The sequence below is a fragment of the Labeo rohita genome, chromosome 1 (genome assembly GCF_022985175.1).
Source record: "Labeo rohita strain BAU-BD-2019 chromosome 1, IGBB_LRoh.1.0, whole genome shotgun sequence".
NCBI classification, from domain to species: Eukaryota; Metazoa; Chordata; class Actinopteri; order Cypriniformes; family Cyprinidae; genus Labeo; species Labeo rohita.
The window spans coordinates 45,138,589-45,155,247 of record NC_066869.1 but is presented as its reverse complement, the minus strand read 5'-3'; the positions used below and the strand labels follow the sequence as shown (position 1 = coordinate 45,155,247).

The window sequence follows — 16,659 nt, the reverse complement described above, 5'->3', positions numbered from 1 at the left end:
AGTCGATATTATTGATTGACGCGTTCACCTCCCACTGACTTCAACCGCCGCATCGTCCTTATTAGTGGGGCTTGTTAAGGCATGGATCACTATTACTATTGCCCACACTGATTTGAACAAACCGCTGACCACTCTTCTCTGCTGCAAAACACATGCAGCACTATTTCTTAAACACACATCAATGATGTCTCAAATGTGGGATTCATTAAAGAAAACATCACATTTTTGCTTGATGGACAATAAAATGCAACCACAAAAAAGCAACCACATATCAACATATTTTAAAAACATACATTTTTAAAAACCAGACAGCAAACCATCCAGAACACCCTAGCAACCACAAAGCAACATGGTACAATAATTCAGAGCCAGTGTTGCTGATAACTAACGCTAAAACTATTTTAAATAAACAAAACAAATGCTAAAATTGCAATAAAAATAAATTAAAGAGAATAAAATATTTTAAACAATAAAACATAATAAAAATGCACATTAAATTACTAAAACATATTTATTTCTATTATACAATACTTAAAATAACATAAAATAAAATGTTATTGAAATAAAGTTGAACTAAAATAAAATGGCAGTAGCAAATGAAACAACTTAAATTTTAAAAACATTAACATTTCTAAAGTTAAAACTGAAATAAATTATTTATATGTTATATTTATTTTTTTATTTTATTTTTTAAAATAATTTTATAAAATTATTAATTAAAACATTTAAAACAATTAAACCTAAAATGCTAAAATTGAAATAAAATAAAATATTTATATTATTTAAATATTTCATTATTTCAATCTGTTAGATTTAATTATTCTTAATTTTTTAATTTATTATTTTAATAATTTTGTAAAATGATTATTTAAAATATTTAGAACAATAAAACCTAAAATGCACATTACAAAATTACTAAAACATGTTTAAAAATCACGATACTAGAATTTCTAACTTACAATAAAATAAAATAAATTTGGTTACTGAAATAAAGTTGAAATAAAATAAAAAGGCAGTTGCAGATGAACTAAACTTACACTTAAAAAATGTAAACTATAATTACTAAAGCTAAAACTTAAATAAAAATAAATTAAAGTGAAGTAAATATTTAAAACAATAAAACCTAATAAAAATACACTTAACAAAATTACTAAAATGTATTTAAAACTTAATTGAAAATCTCAAAATAAAGGCTAAAAACAGTGCTGTCAGGATACCGGAATTTCTAACTTACAATACTATAAATAAATAAATAAATAAACAAACAAACAAACAAATGAATAAATAAATAAATAAATAAAGATATTCAATACCACTTTCAATACCACAAGGCATTAAGCGCATAAAACCTTTTGGCTAAAAACTGCAGGTTTCTGTGAGAACAAGTATAAAAATGTGTCTCATTAAATTTTTAACTATAAACTTTAACTATAACTTTAACCATCTGCGTACAAAAAAAATCCAAATGTATCCTAAACTTACAGCACGTGCAGAAATGGGGTTCCCTGCATTTACTATGACACTCTATAACAAAGCACTGGTGGCCACCCAGAACACCCTAGCAACCGCATAGCAACACCCTCACAAGCACTCACAGCACACTAACATCTGAAGACAATGTCAAAGTCTAATTTCTCCTTGCATCAGTCAATATGTCTGTAACATATTCATATTATAATTCGTTCAAATACCACCTTGATTGTAGGTGTACAACTCCCACATCAACACACACACACACACACACCAAGAACCTCTCTGACATCTTCAAAGTCTGAGCGCTGCACGTCTTAATCAGACAACAATCACAAGGGAGCTCGGGTCTACAGTCCAAGACAAAGAACCAACAAAACAGCATCTAGAACAAGAGCCTAAACCCATGGACGTGTCCACCCCCTCCACACAGGGCAGCGGTGAGGGTGAGCTGAGGTTAGGGACCCTCAGGGTAGCCCCGGGCTGCCTTTCATTAAAACCCAAATTTTGCCTTTTATTCAAGGAACCCACGGTGTAATCTGATTAACTTGCCGAGCAAGAGGAGATCCAGGGAGGTAACGGGATTAGACAGCAGACTGGGTGGAGAACAGGAAGCAGAAGAACATGGAGGAAGGAGGAACAAAGATGGTGGTTTCACATGAAATCTCTCTGAAGAGCTCTGAAGTGTTTGGCTTCAGGAAGTCTTTTTAAAAGAATACTTTTATTCCAGGGTTTCTGCAGATTTTATTAAGGTACATTTAAAACTTTAAGACATTTTTAAAACCAAGCAAAGCAAAATAAGTTACAAATTCAAGGGAATAATACACCAATATGTTCTCTAAATGTGTTAAATGTGTCTAACTTCCATTAGATTTCAACTACTTAGGACATAAACAAAACGAAGCGTTCTTATGACACAAATATCTGAACAAATATCTGCCAATGGGCTCACTGGCTCAAAAATCAACTTAATTCAATGGGAAAACAAGTTTTTCTTCCTCACTGACAGATATTTGTTCTTATTTTAAGCATAAACTTGTTTAATTTTGTTATATTTCTCAGAAAACAAGACTTTATGTCTAATTTTGCATCGCAGGTAAATATATCTTGATTTAAGCATGTTTAGATATTTGTTAAATAAAATAAAATAAAAAAAATAGCAGTAGGAGATGAAAAAAATAAAAATTAAACTTAAAAAAAAAAAAAACTACAATTACTAAAACTGAAATATAAATAAATTAAAGTGAAGAGTATATTTCAAACAATTAAACCTAATGAAAAGGCACATAACAAAATTATTAAAACTAATTTAAAACTTAAATAAAAAGATAAAAATAAAAGCTAAGAACAGTGTTCTCATGATACTGGAATTTCTAACTTACAATACAATTAAAATGAATAAAAATTTGAAGTGAAATAAAATATCAGTAGCAGATGAAAAATTGTAACTTAAATTTCAACTAAAATGACTAAAACAAACTGAAATAAAAATAAATTAAAGTGAATAAAACATTTAAAACTATTAAACCTAATAAAAAAAGCACATAAAATTACTAAAATATATTTAAAACTTATATTTTATTTTATTTTAATAAATTGTAAATAAAACTTAATTCAAAGGGGAAACAAGTTTTAATTGAAAGTGAAGAAAATATTTAAAACAATTAAACCTAATAAAAAAGGCACATGACAAAATTACTAAAACGTATTTAAAACTTAATTGAAAATCTAAAAATAAAAGCTAAGAACAATGTTGTCATGATACTGGAATTTATAACTTACAATACGTCAATAAAATAAAATAAACAAATAAATAATTAAAATAAAATAAAATAAATAATGTTATTGAAATAAAGTTGAACTAAAATGAAATGGCAGTAGCAGATGAAAATTTTAACTTGAAAAAATGAAATTAAAATTACTAAAGCTAAACAAAAACTGAGAAAGATATACATTTTTTGGAGTTTATGCAACATTTAATGCCATGACTTCATATATTTAAGACTTTCTGCTCATTTAGGACCTTTTAAGGCTTTAATTTGTTAAATGGTAAATAAAGATTTTTTAAGACCTTTTTTAAGTCCTGTTTTCAAAAAAATTATAAAAAATAAAAATAAATACATAAATAAATGACAATTAAAATTAAGTGTGTGTATATATATATATATATATATATATATATATATACACACATATACATATATATATATATATACATATATACATAATTTATATTTTATTATTTTATTTTATTTTATTTTTTAAATAAACTAAATAACTTAAAGTTTTTCCAGTTAAAGTATTAAAGTTTTAAGTTAAAGTTAAATCAAATAAGTGCAGCAATGCTGAGCATCAGATGGTACTTTGAAAAATACCATGGTCCTAAAACTCATGTAACTGAATATATATAGTAAGTTCATAAATATCATGGTACTGCCTACATCCAAACAATGCATATGATAAAATTAGTATTCATGTAGTATCAAATGACAATACCATAGAAATTTGTTTTCCAAAATATGTGTCCAAAAATTTCTAACAAAAATGTTAAAATAAAAAAAATCATCAAAATTTCAGTATTATGTCTTGAATTAAGGAACAAACCCATTAAGCTTAGTCCACAAACACTTTTGATTCTCTAACCTCCCACTCATTCTCTTATCATTCAACTCTGTCTGGGTGATTAATGGCATATTGATCGCTCCGTCTGCATGTGATTAATGAAGAATGCATCTCAGTGACATATCACCTTCTATTGAGCGCCATTACCGCCCGCACCGATCACCATCCCTCTACCGCCAGATTGGGCTGAGGATAAGCTAATGCTCCCCAATAATACTCCAGCTCTCACCCATCCAAAGTCAGAGAGCTGAAGGTGGAGTCAATAACTATTTGTCTTCATATTCATTGGATGGCGATGAGGAGCTGTCGGGAATTGATGAACCGTCCCGGTTTACCCTTGGATACAAAGACTTCAAACTCAAATCAAGTCAGGTCAAAAGTAATCTAAAAGTAATCTGATTACATTACCTACAATTTTTGTCATGTAAGTTGGAATCAGTAATGGATTATAATTTGTAAAGAATCTACCCAGCTCTGCATGTGACCTAATAGGATCGAAAGCAAAGCTTCCACCAGAAAAAAAAAGATTTTGCTATTATCTCTTGGCTGAAAACTGACATTTTAGTGAGCTGCTGACTCATGGAAATGGATTCTCTTTCCTAATAAATTAGCCTTAACAGTACACCCCGTAATAGAGAAGAAAAAAACTTGCATTTAAAAAGTCTATTTCTGAAAAATATGCAAAAAAATATGCTTAGATAACAAACACACATATTGTATATTCATATTGTTTTAGCTGACTTTCTCTTTTTATCATGTGAAACCACCTCTATTGGCAAGGATTTTGGCATGCAGGTTTAATACACCAACTTGTGACTGCTTAAACTTACCACCACATTAACAAAAGGGGGGCCCCAGTGAACATGGCGGACCCCCTGAAATACAGAACATGTAAACTGACAGCAGTAAAAGAAAACCAAATTTTTGTGCCTGTGTCCCATTAATGCAAGCACAAACACTAAGTTATCAAGGTACATTACCTAACTTAGAACGCTGAAAAGTATGGAGTCAATTCAATGCCAAAAGTAGTTGCAAAAGAACTGAAGCATTACAAAAGAAACATTTTTGCAAACGAAAATGATAGTATTGAGAAAAAGAAAATTACCTAAATGCACACAAATGCATGTATATATTAAGAAAAACGTTAAAGGAGAAGTCCGCTTCCAAAACAAAGATTCACATATAATGTACTCACCCCATTGTGATCCAAGATGTTCATGTCTTTCTTCAGTCGTAAAGTTTAAAATCATAAAAATTATGTTTTTTAAGGAAAACATATCTGTATTTTTCTCCATATAATGGACTGATATGGTGCCCCGAGTTTGAACTTCCAAAATGCAGTTTAAACGCAGCTTCAAACGATCCCAAATGCGGTTGTAAATGATTCCAGCCGAGGAAGAAGGGTCTTATCTAGCGAAACGATTGGTTATTTTCATTTTAAAAAAATACAATTTAAATACTTTTTATTTTCAAATGCTCGTCTTGCCTTACTCTCGTTGAACTTTGTGTACTCTGGCTGAAGACAGTTAGGGTATGTCGAAAAACTCCAATCATATTTTCTCCCTCAACAAAAATCATTTCAAAATCATCCTACATTGCTGCAGAAGTACCAACCCAGTCTTTGCAAAGTGAACATGCAAAGAAGATCAAACACCCTTAACAAAAAAGGTAAAACAGTGATATAGGACAATTTGAAGTTGAGGGAGAACATGAGATGGGAGTTTTTCGACATAACTGTCATGAACCAGAACAAAACAGTCCAGGCAGAGTAAGACAAGACGAGCGTTTGACATTAAAAAGTATATAAACTGTATTATTTTTATTAAAATAACCAATCGATACGCTAGATAAGACCCTTCTTTCTCAGCTGGGATCATTTACAACTGCATTTGGGATTGTTTGAGGCCGCATTTAAACTGCATTTTAAAAGTTCAAAATCGGGGCACCATATCAGTCCGTTATATGAAGAAATGTTTTCCTCAAAAAACATAATTTCTTTACGACTGAAGAAAGAAAGACATGAATATCTTGGATGACAATGGGGTGAGCACATTATATGTGAATCTTTGTTTTGGAGGTGGACTTCTCCTTTAAATTTATATATAAAATATTTATATTTATATATAATCTTAACTTCTAGACTGAGTCTATATACATAATACACATTTAATATATAATATAGACACATAAAACTTTTATCTTGCATGCAATTAATCACTATTAATCGTTTGACAGTGCTACTGTTAACCTTACAGTGACAGTCACGAAACCATTGCTTTTGTCCCATTTCATTTATATTTCGCAACTCATTTGTTTTTTCTGGAAATACTTTTTTTTTTGCAATTCTTTATTTTTGCTTGCAAAAAGCACATTTTTTACTCAATAATTTAGTTGGCAAAACTTCAATTCTTTTGGAAGTATTTCAGTTCTTTTTTGGCATTGATTTGACTCCATAGAACAGCGCTTATGAGTAGACTCATATACAATGAAAGTTTCAAACAAATAATTAGTGGAAATGCATAGGTTAACATTGCACATTTTAGTGCATTAACTAGCTTACGAGAATGTAGAATGTAATTGACATGCACTGATATGATGCAATGTTATGCTTCTCAGACTTTAATGATCATGTGTTGGGTCACATCTACTTAAAAATTATTTTATATACATAGAAAAAATATGATTAATATTATATTTTTTAATGTCAAATTATTTTGATCTGACATAGCATATACACAACATTTCAAAAATTTGGGATCTGTAAGATTTTTTTTTGTTTAATGTTTTTGAAAGTAGTCTCTTAGTCAAGACTGCATTTACTTAATCAAAAATGAGCAAAATCAGTAATATTGTAAAATATTATTACATTTTAAAATAACTTTTTAATAGTACAATTTTATATCTGAATATATTTTAAAATACATTTTAAAATAGCTGTTGGTCACTTTTGATCAATTTAATGCATCTTTGCTGAATAAAAGAATAAATAAAAATCTTACTGACCCCAAACTTTTAAATCTATTGTACACATTACATACACAGATTCAACACGCCACATCAAGTTTGAAAACTGGATAAATCTCTTCATAGCTGAAAAAAAAGAGATAAGTGACACCACATGCCCAGAATAAACAGAAAAGATCCATGAAGAAAAGCCCAGAGGGTTAAAAGGAAACAAAGTGCATGCAAAGATTTAAAAGTCTTTTATTTAAAAAAAAAAAGGAAAAAAGAAAACTTCAGCCATACAGAAACAAAGCAAAAGAAAAGCAGACATGGACATTTAGATGTTCCATTGATAAATAAGTGAAAAGAGCACAAGAAAATACAAGTATGTGCACAATGTTAGTACAAAAGCAGGAAGCAGGAGAGAAAAACAAGCACTTTCTGATGAAGACAAAGAAAAACAAGGAAAAGAACAATCTTCAGTGTGTCAAAAGAAAATGAATACACAAGGATTTCATTTCAAGGACTTCCTCGCCAAATGTCCATTATGGCACTGCAATCTAACTGACCCCAATTTACAACTGAAAATATTTTCAAGAGGACTAAAATGTAATCTATTGACAGATTTTTTTTTTTTTTTTTCACCAGAAACCTATTCTTGTGTTCTCCTTGTAGGATAACAATAGTACTTTAAATCTAGATTTAAATCGCTTCAAAAGGAGGATATATCAAAACTACTTTTCCCCTTTTAGCCAAAGCAAATGTGTGTTCCTCATGCACAAAAACTAACATTCAGAGGTCACCTGACAGCCTGTGATGCCGACAGCGGTGATACCAGTAAGCTGCGGACAGGGACTCTGGTTCAGAGGCCCTGCGGGGAAGCGGTCTGTAGTGATACACATGGTACGGTACAGGAACTGTGCATACCTGTGCAGGCGAGCGCTCCACAGAACGCAGAACCACCAGCTGGATGATTCCTCTGAGGTTTCCTTCAGTCGACATGGAGTGCCGCAGAGTTTCCATGGCATCGTGGTTAGAGCGTCCAAGCAGCGATTCGCTATTAACAGCTATCAGCTGGTCATTGACACGCAAGCGACCGTCCTGCAAACAAGAGAAGACAAACACCGATGTTACATGTACAAACTAATGGAATTTATGGAATAAAAGCTATAAAAGTTTCATCCTAATACTAACAGAGAGTGAAAGTGTGAGAAAGGAAGTAGATATATCATTTACTTAAAGATTTAGTGCAATACAAAATTAAATACAAAAAAACATAGTACTAGTTATAGACAATAATAAGGTTAAAAGATTCTACATTTTTACTATAATAATAGATGTATTTTTCACATATGAATTCAGTTCGCATTTAAAATTAAATATTAAAACAATTAAATAAAAATTAAATTAAAAATTAAATAAAAAAAAATAATATATATATTATAATATATATAATACAAAAAAATAATAAATCAAAGTGGTAATAAAACAGATTAACATGTTTACATTTTTGCTATAATAAGATAAATAATTTGCCAATAAATACAATGGTGTATTTAAAATGAAATAAAAATAAAATAAAATACAAAAACACACACAAAACCCATCTAAAAAGTTTCAGCTAATAGATAAACTAAACCTCACCTTATTATTAAAAAAAAAAAAATTAAATACAAAAAAAAAAAAAAATTACAAATGGTTACAGTGGCAGTAAAACAGATTAATGACATTAAAACATTTACATTTTTGCTATAATAGGATAAATAATTTAACAATAAATACAATGGTGTGTTTAAAAAGAAATACAATAAAAAAAAAAAAATAATAATAATAACAATAATATAATATAATAATAATAATAGTATATAATGGATATATAATTTACCTAAAGATTTAGTGCAATGTTTAAAATTAAATACAAAAAAAAACAAACTACAAACCATAGTACTAGCTATAGACACATTAATCAGATTAAAAGATTTATTACATTTTTACTGTAATAAAAAAAATGTATCTTTTACCTATAAATTCAGTTTGCATTTAAAATTAAATATTTAAAATGTAATTAAAAAAAAAAAAAACTAAACTAAACAAAAAATAAATAAAAAAAATTAATTTATAAAATTTACCAAAAAAAAAAAAAAAAATTACAAATCACAGTGGTAGTAAAACAGACTTTAAAACATTTACATTTTTGCCATAATACGATATATAATTTACCAATAAGTACAATGGTGTATTTAAAATTAAATTAATAAAAAAAGGAACACAAAAACAAAAAGAACTAAATTAAAAACAATACAAAATACATAGTACTAGTTATAGGCAGACTAATCAGATTATAAGCACTTTTAATTTACTCTAATAAAACAGATAAAATATTGAATATTAAAAAAACTCACCATAAAAATAAAATTAAAAAAAAAAAAATTAATTTGGTCTGTTTTGTGAATGAATTTTCAATGAACCACTGTTTTGGGGGAAAAACCTGTTACGACTGAATTACTGTCAGACTGAAACTTGTAGTTAAGTTAGGACCACCGCTATTTTCAGCTAGCTACTCCCAACACTAAAGCCCTATAGAGTGATTTAAAAACATTTATGCAGTGTAGCCCCACTGTTAAATGTTTAATGCATCCCACTATGAATTCAGACACAATTACGGATGCATATCATTAGCGTGAAAGGGCCGGGCCGGAATGAATTGGATTAAGGTTCACAGCTGTGGTTTCCTAAATAAAACTGAGCTGAGGAGGAACAAAAGAGATTAGCAGCTAAAAGCCACTGGAGCCGCTAAAGACTCCTGAGAGTCTGTGTCGCCGCGGATGATCCTGACCCCCGGGCGAGGTCACTGACCGCAGACCACCGATACCGACCTGGGAGGGGGTCTCCAACAGAACGGACACAAACACTTGTGCCCGTCTATTAAGAAAATATACTCATGCATACATAAGCAGACAGTCTGGAAGCTCCCCAAGATAGCCCTTGTAAAAAAAGACACCACTTCTTAAAAATAACCTATGACATGCTTTTCTTCATTACTTTGTATTAAACTAATTTATTCCAGAAATTAGGATGCAGGTTTTTTATATTCATGCCCATTTGATCTCAATCCTGGAGTGTAAATGCTAGAGGAGCAGCAGAAAGTGTGTGAGAGTGAGTGTGATAAGGGTGAGCGGCAGAAGTCAAATGAAGAGCTCAGCCTTTGAAAACGTCTATTTCTTTGAGCGTCTCTCTCTGATGGGGGCCTGTGATGCAGCTCGCTCTCTGAGCCCACTCTCCACTGGAGTGCTGATAGGGGCCAGAGACGCAGCTCCACCTGTGAGCCCACGCTTGATTACAGTGCTGATAGGGGACAGTAGATGTGCTCTTATCTACAGACAGACACAACACCTGCTGCCTGACTGGACTGATTGCGGAGGGAGAGGAGAGGAGTATTCATATTTCTGTAACGGCACTTGGTGAGGTTTACCTATTATAACAGATACAGCATATCCCAAACCACAATTACAAAGCGTAATAGGCTACGAAAAAGGCCACTTTCATCATTCATCTAATTTATTTTTATTCATTTTTCAGTTTGAGGTCACTTTGGGTGAATCACAATCACCATACTACAGTATATTCTACATAATAAGCAAGGTTTGGGTTACACTTTATTTTAAGGTGTCCTTGTTACAGTGTAATTATATATTTAAGTACTGAGCAATATTAATATAACTACATGAACTTACTATATGGTTACGGTAAGGATTTGGGTTTGGTTGATAGTTACTTGCATCTAATTATGCATAATTTATTGTTATTATAATAGTAAGTACATGTAAACGTGTAACAAGAAAATTTAAAATAAAGTGTTACCAAGCTTTGTATTAATTATTAAAATCATAGTACTAGTTATGTACATTTTCATGACTAGTGGAGTTCACATTTAGTAAAATGAAATGAAATGAAATGAAATGAAATGAAATGAAATTTAGTCTGCAAATAACTGAAACTGAGTTGTAAAACTAGTTTTATTTCAGTTTAAAATGAAAATATGAGGAAAATTTTTATGGTTGTGTACATTTCCATGACTGGTGGAGTTCACATTTGGTAAAATAAAATGAAATAATAAAATAAAATAAAATAAATGTAGTTTATTTTTACTTATTTTTCTGCAAATAACTAAAGTTGTAAAACTAGTTTTATTTCAGTTTAAAACGAAAATGTGAGGAAAATTTTTATGGTTGTATACATTTTCGTGACTGGTGGAATTCACATTTGGTAAAATAAAATAAAATAAAATAAAATAAAATAAAATAAAATAAAATAAAATAAAATAAAATAAAATAAAATAAAATAATAAAATAAAATAAAATAGATTTAGTCTGCAAATAACTGAAATAAAGTTGTAAAACTAGTTTTATTTCAGTTTAAAATGAAAATATGAAAACAATTTTTATGGTTGTGTACATTTTCGTGACTGGTGGAGTTCATATTTTGTAAAATAAAATAAAATAAAATAAAATGAAATGAAATGAAATGAAATGAAATAATAAAATAAAATAAATTATTAAGAATTTCTTAAGAAGTATTAAGAATAATAATATAATAATATAATATAATACATGTATATATTTATAATAGTATATATATTTATTAATTACAATTTGTAAAGGTTTTTAATAATGTATTATGAACAACAGTATTTGTATAATAGTAATAGTTTGTATACTGTTTTCAAAGGTTTTTTAGTAGTTTCAATTGTGTTTCGGTTATAAATCAGAACTGTATGCCATTCTATAGTGACACAGGACACAGGATTGGAGCGACTTTCGTGACTGAAGCCCTCAGATGAATGGACGTTGGATGAATGGGCTGCTCTTTACCTTATGTGCGGCACCGCCGTGGATGATGGACTTGATGAAGATGCCCAGGTCTTCTCCGGTCTCTCGGGACTTATTACCCTTCAGACTGACCCCCAGACCAGCTGAGCCGGAGTCATTCAAAGGAACTTCAAACATCAGCTGCTCTCGCCCGTCCTCCGAAAGCAGTGGACCCGACGGCTCTCCTTTCTGCAAATAACACACACACACACTTAGGTCAGTATCTCAGTTGACTTTCACAAATCATGTGAATCTTAACATTTACCCCAGTTCAACATCTTACCCCATTGACTACAACTACATTACGGCACATGTGATTTTTGCTTGCGTTTACAAACTACGAGATGACTCGAAATTATTGTCAGTGGTAATCGACTGTATGTCACAGATGCTCGATAGAGTTTAACACGTATTGAACCTGGAAGACTCCAATAAGATAATGGAGGTAGTTAGACGTAAATCTCAAGATGAAGAAACATTAGCTTTTTTCAAAGTTTAGGGCTTGGATTTAGATTTTTTATTGTTTTTGAAGGATGTATGAAAGCCCGTTTCCACCACTGAATAAACAATTTAAAAAGGCACTTGCCACTTTTTATCTCACAAGACTTTTTTCTCAGAATTTCATTATACAAACTCACAAATGTTGAGTTTGTATCTCGCAATTGTGAGTTTATCACACAATTCTGACTTTATAACTTTTTTGCAATTGCAAATTTATATCATAATTCTGCCATAATTCTTTTTAATTTACAATTGCGAGTTTATATCTCAAAATTTGGAGAAAAAAAGGTCAAAAGTTTGAGTTTGTCTCATGCAATTCTGAGAAATTCGGAGAATTTCTGAAATTCTGAGAAAGTCAGAATTTTGAGTCAATAGCTCACATTTTAGACTTTTTTCCTCTCAGTAGTGAGTTTATATCATGCAATTTTGACTTTATAAGTTGCAGTTGCAAGTTTATATCACAATTCTTAATTTTTAACTTACAATCGCGAGTTTATATCTTACAATTCTGAGAAAAAAAGTCAGAACTGCGAGTTTGCCTCACGCAATTCTGAGAAAGTTAATATCTCGCATTTCTTGCAATTGTGAGTTTATATCATGCAATTCTGACTTTTTTAACTCACAATTGCGAGTTTATATCTTACAATTCTGAAAAAAAAAGTCAGTATTTTGAGTTTATTTCATGCAATTCTGAGAAAAAGTCAGAATTGTGAGTTGCTATCTCGCATTTCTGACTTTTTTCTTGCAATTGTGAGTGTATGTAATGCAATTCAGATGAAAAAAAGTCAGAATTGAGAGTCTATATCATGCAATTCTGAGGAAAAAAAGTCAGATTTGCAAGTTTATATCACACAATTCTGACTTTTTAACTCATAATTGCGAGTTTATTTCATGCAATTCTGAGAAAAAGTCTTTTTACTTTTTTTCTCGCAATTGTGAGTTTATGTAATGCAATTCAGATGAAAAAAAGTCAGAATTGTGAGTTTATATCATGCAGTTCTGAGGAGAAAAAGTCAGATTTGCAAGTTTAGATCACACAATTCTGACTTTTCACAATTGCGAGTTTATATCTTACAAGTTCTGAAAAAAGTCAGTATTTCGAGTCCGAACTGTGAGTTGCTATCTTGCATTTCTGACTTTTTTCTTGCAATTGTGTTTATGTAATGCAATTCACATGAAAAAAAGTCAGAATTGCAAGTTTGGCTCATGCAATTCTGAGAAAAAAAAGTCAGAATTGTGAGTTAATATCACATTTCTGACTTTTTTCCTGCAATTGTGAGTTTATATCATGCAATTCTGAAAAAAAAGTCAGAACTGTACGTTTATATCTCGCAATTCTGACTTTTCTTGTAATTGTGAGTTTATATAATGCAATTCAGAGGAAAAAAAAAAAGTAATAACTCTGAGATAAATAGTCACAATAACCTTCTTTTATTTATTATTCAGCGGCAAAAACAGACTTCCATACTTATGCTCACCAAGGCTGCATTATTTAGATAAAAAAATACAGTAAAAACTGTAATATTGTGAAATATTATTACAATTTAAAATGGTTGCTGTCTAAACAAATATATTTTAAAACGTTAATTTATTTCTTTAATGCAAAGCTGAATATTCAGCAGTCATTACACGATCCTTCAGAAATCATTCTAATATGCTGATTTGCTGCTCAAGAAACATTTCTTACCATTGTTGATGTTGAAAACAGTTCCTTAATATTTTTGTGAAAACTCTGATACATTTTTCTCAGGATTCTTTGATTAACTTCAAAAGAACAGCTTTTAGCTTTTTGTAACATTATGAATGTCTTTACTGTCACTTTTGATCAATTTAATGCATCCTTACTGAACAAAAGTACTCATTTCTTTAAAAAAAAAAAAAAAAAAAAAAAAAAAAAACAATAATGTGTATTTTTTAGAGCCTGATCCCAGTTAAAATAAAGCCAGATGTACCAAGGGGATGAGGAAGGAATAATGATGGATGAATATATAAAGGACAGAATGAATGCATGTCTAATGGAGAGGCAGGAAAACACGTTGGGGGTCATTTGATTTGAACGTGGAAGGGTGAGATCATGAGAACGTGCCAGTTCAAAAGGAAACATAATAAGCTTTTGTCAGAGATTCATTTAGGAGGATGGGGGTTGGGGAGCGACATCGTTTAAGACTAATAACTCATTATTGAACACACTTACGCACACACGCTCACAACTACCCACACACCTCACTTCTCTTTTGGCTTTCTTAAGCTCTAAAACATCATATCAAAGAGATCAAGAGTGTCAGAGCCATGGTCTCTGACCTTTTTTCCACATCATTTCCTTTTCTCGCCACTATCGCATCAATAAAACATGGCAAAAAGGCGTAGAATAAAGTGCGGCGGCTAAACGTGACTGACATCGTTCTGGAAACCACATTAAGCAACCGCATTAGCCTGTTGCTAAGCTACTGTGGAAATGGGCCAGGGGAAAAAGAAACAAAAATGACTTTGTAGGAGTACAAAGTTGGGCAAAAAGCATTAAGCAAGAGCTAACGATGAAAAATACGAGGGCCAATGGGGCAAAGCTTCAAGTAGTCCTTTTAGCGCGTCCTCTTACTGATGATAATGTGTCGTACATGGCCTGAGGCGGACGACAAATCAGAGTTTTAGCACACAATAAAAGGCCTGTTTGTAAGGGAGGTCAAACTTTGGTCCCGGCGAGAATATCAGATTGTCTGAAATGCCGCTCTGGTGGTCCTATCAACACTCCAGGCCCAGAATTCACATGAAGACCTCCTGAGGGCAAATACTACAAACTCATATGCTCTCATACACACTATACGATGGACTGCTTTAACTAAAGTACATGAGTTAAAGCTGCCAAAAGGTCAGTGGCACTGAAAAATAAAAAGGATCCACGTCGGGAACATGTGGAGTAAAGTAAACAGCATTGACTCGACAGATAAAAACAGTATTAAAAATTAACAGCATTAAAATAGTATTAGTAATAGTAGTTAATATTAACTGCTATTATTATTATTATTATTATTATTATTATTATTAAGCATTATTTATTTATTTTAATAAAAACAACCTATTTGGGCACTTGCAACTATATTATTATTAGTAATAAATATAAATATTAAACTGCTACTATATTATTATTATTATTATTATTATATATATATTTTTTTAATTTGGGCACTTGTCACTATATTAGTATTCGTAATTAATATTAATATTAACTGCTATTATTATATTATTATTATTATTATTATTAATATTATTATTAAGCATTATTTATTTATTTAAATAAAAACACCCTATTTGGGCACTTGCAACTATATTAGTATTCATAATTAACATTAATATTAATATTAATATTAATATTAATATTAATATTAAGATGTTATTATTATTATTATTATTATTATTATTATTATTATTATTATTATTATTATTATTATTATTATTATTATAGAGCATTAAGCATTATTAATATCAAAACATATTTGAAAAATCATACAATTATTATTAGGTTATATATTATAGAAATGGGAATTAGTAACTATTAAAAACACTTAACATTGAACTGAATTGATAATATAATATTCCTACATTTTATTAACACTAATATCACTTAATTGTCAATTGTTAGTATTGATACATTAATATTAACTCATAATATTATTGTGTGTAAATATTAATTGGATATTACATTACACTATTACACTAATAGGAATTAATCTCAGTATTAAGAGCAATTAATATTGATAATAATTGATAATAAAAAAAGATTACTTTCTTTAATATTAATACTACTTAATATGTACCAAATATAAGGGAACAATTAATATTAACAGTAACTTGCATTATTATTATTTCTTCTTCGTCTTCTTTAAATAACAACAACAACAACAACAACAACAATAATAATAATAAACAGAAATAAACATTATTAACATCAACACTAGTAATTAATATTTATAATATATATATTATACTAATATTACATACTAACATTAGAATTAATACAAAATAAAATATATTTATAATATTAATGCTAAGAAATGTTATCAATATTAATGTTCCTAATTAATACTGACATTAATAAAAATATTTGAAATATTTTAGGAGAAACATCTCAGACAAAACTGATACTGATACAATGAAATATAACTGGGATATCCAGTGCTAAAACATTTTCCATTTTACAACATCTGAGACAACATTTTCCTCTTCTTCTTGAAGTAGTCCTATTAATACCCCAACAAAT

The 16,659-nt window shown here is 30.0% G+C and overlaps 1 protein-coding gene across 2 annotated transcripts in view; it reads right to left on the bottom strand.

Annotated features, from left to right (window-relative positions):
* The window catches only part of pard3ba (par-3 family cell polarity regulator beta a), a 193,638-nt gene that overhangs the window by 87,727 nt on the left and 89,252 nt on the right, over positions 1 to 16,659 (bottom strand). For both annotated transcript variants that reach the window (XM_051111003.1, XM_051111009.1), the window contains exons 11-12: positions 11,907 to 12,092; positions 7,963 to 8,136 (exon numbers count right to left, since the gene is read on the bottom strand). In XM_051111003.1, coding sequence (XP_050966960.1) covers positions 7,963 to 8,136; positions 11,907 to 12,092 — 360 coding nt within the window. The remainder of the gene's footprint in view (positions 1 to 7,962; positions 8,137 to 11,906; positions 12,093 to 16,659) is intronic.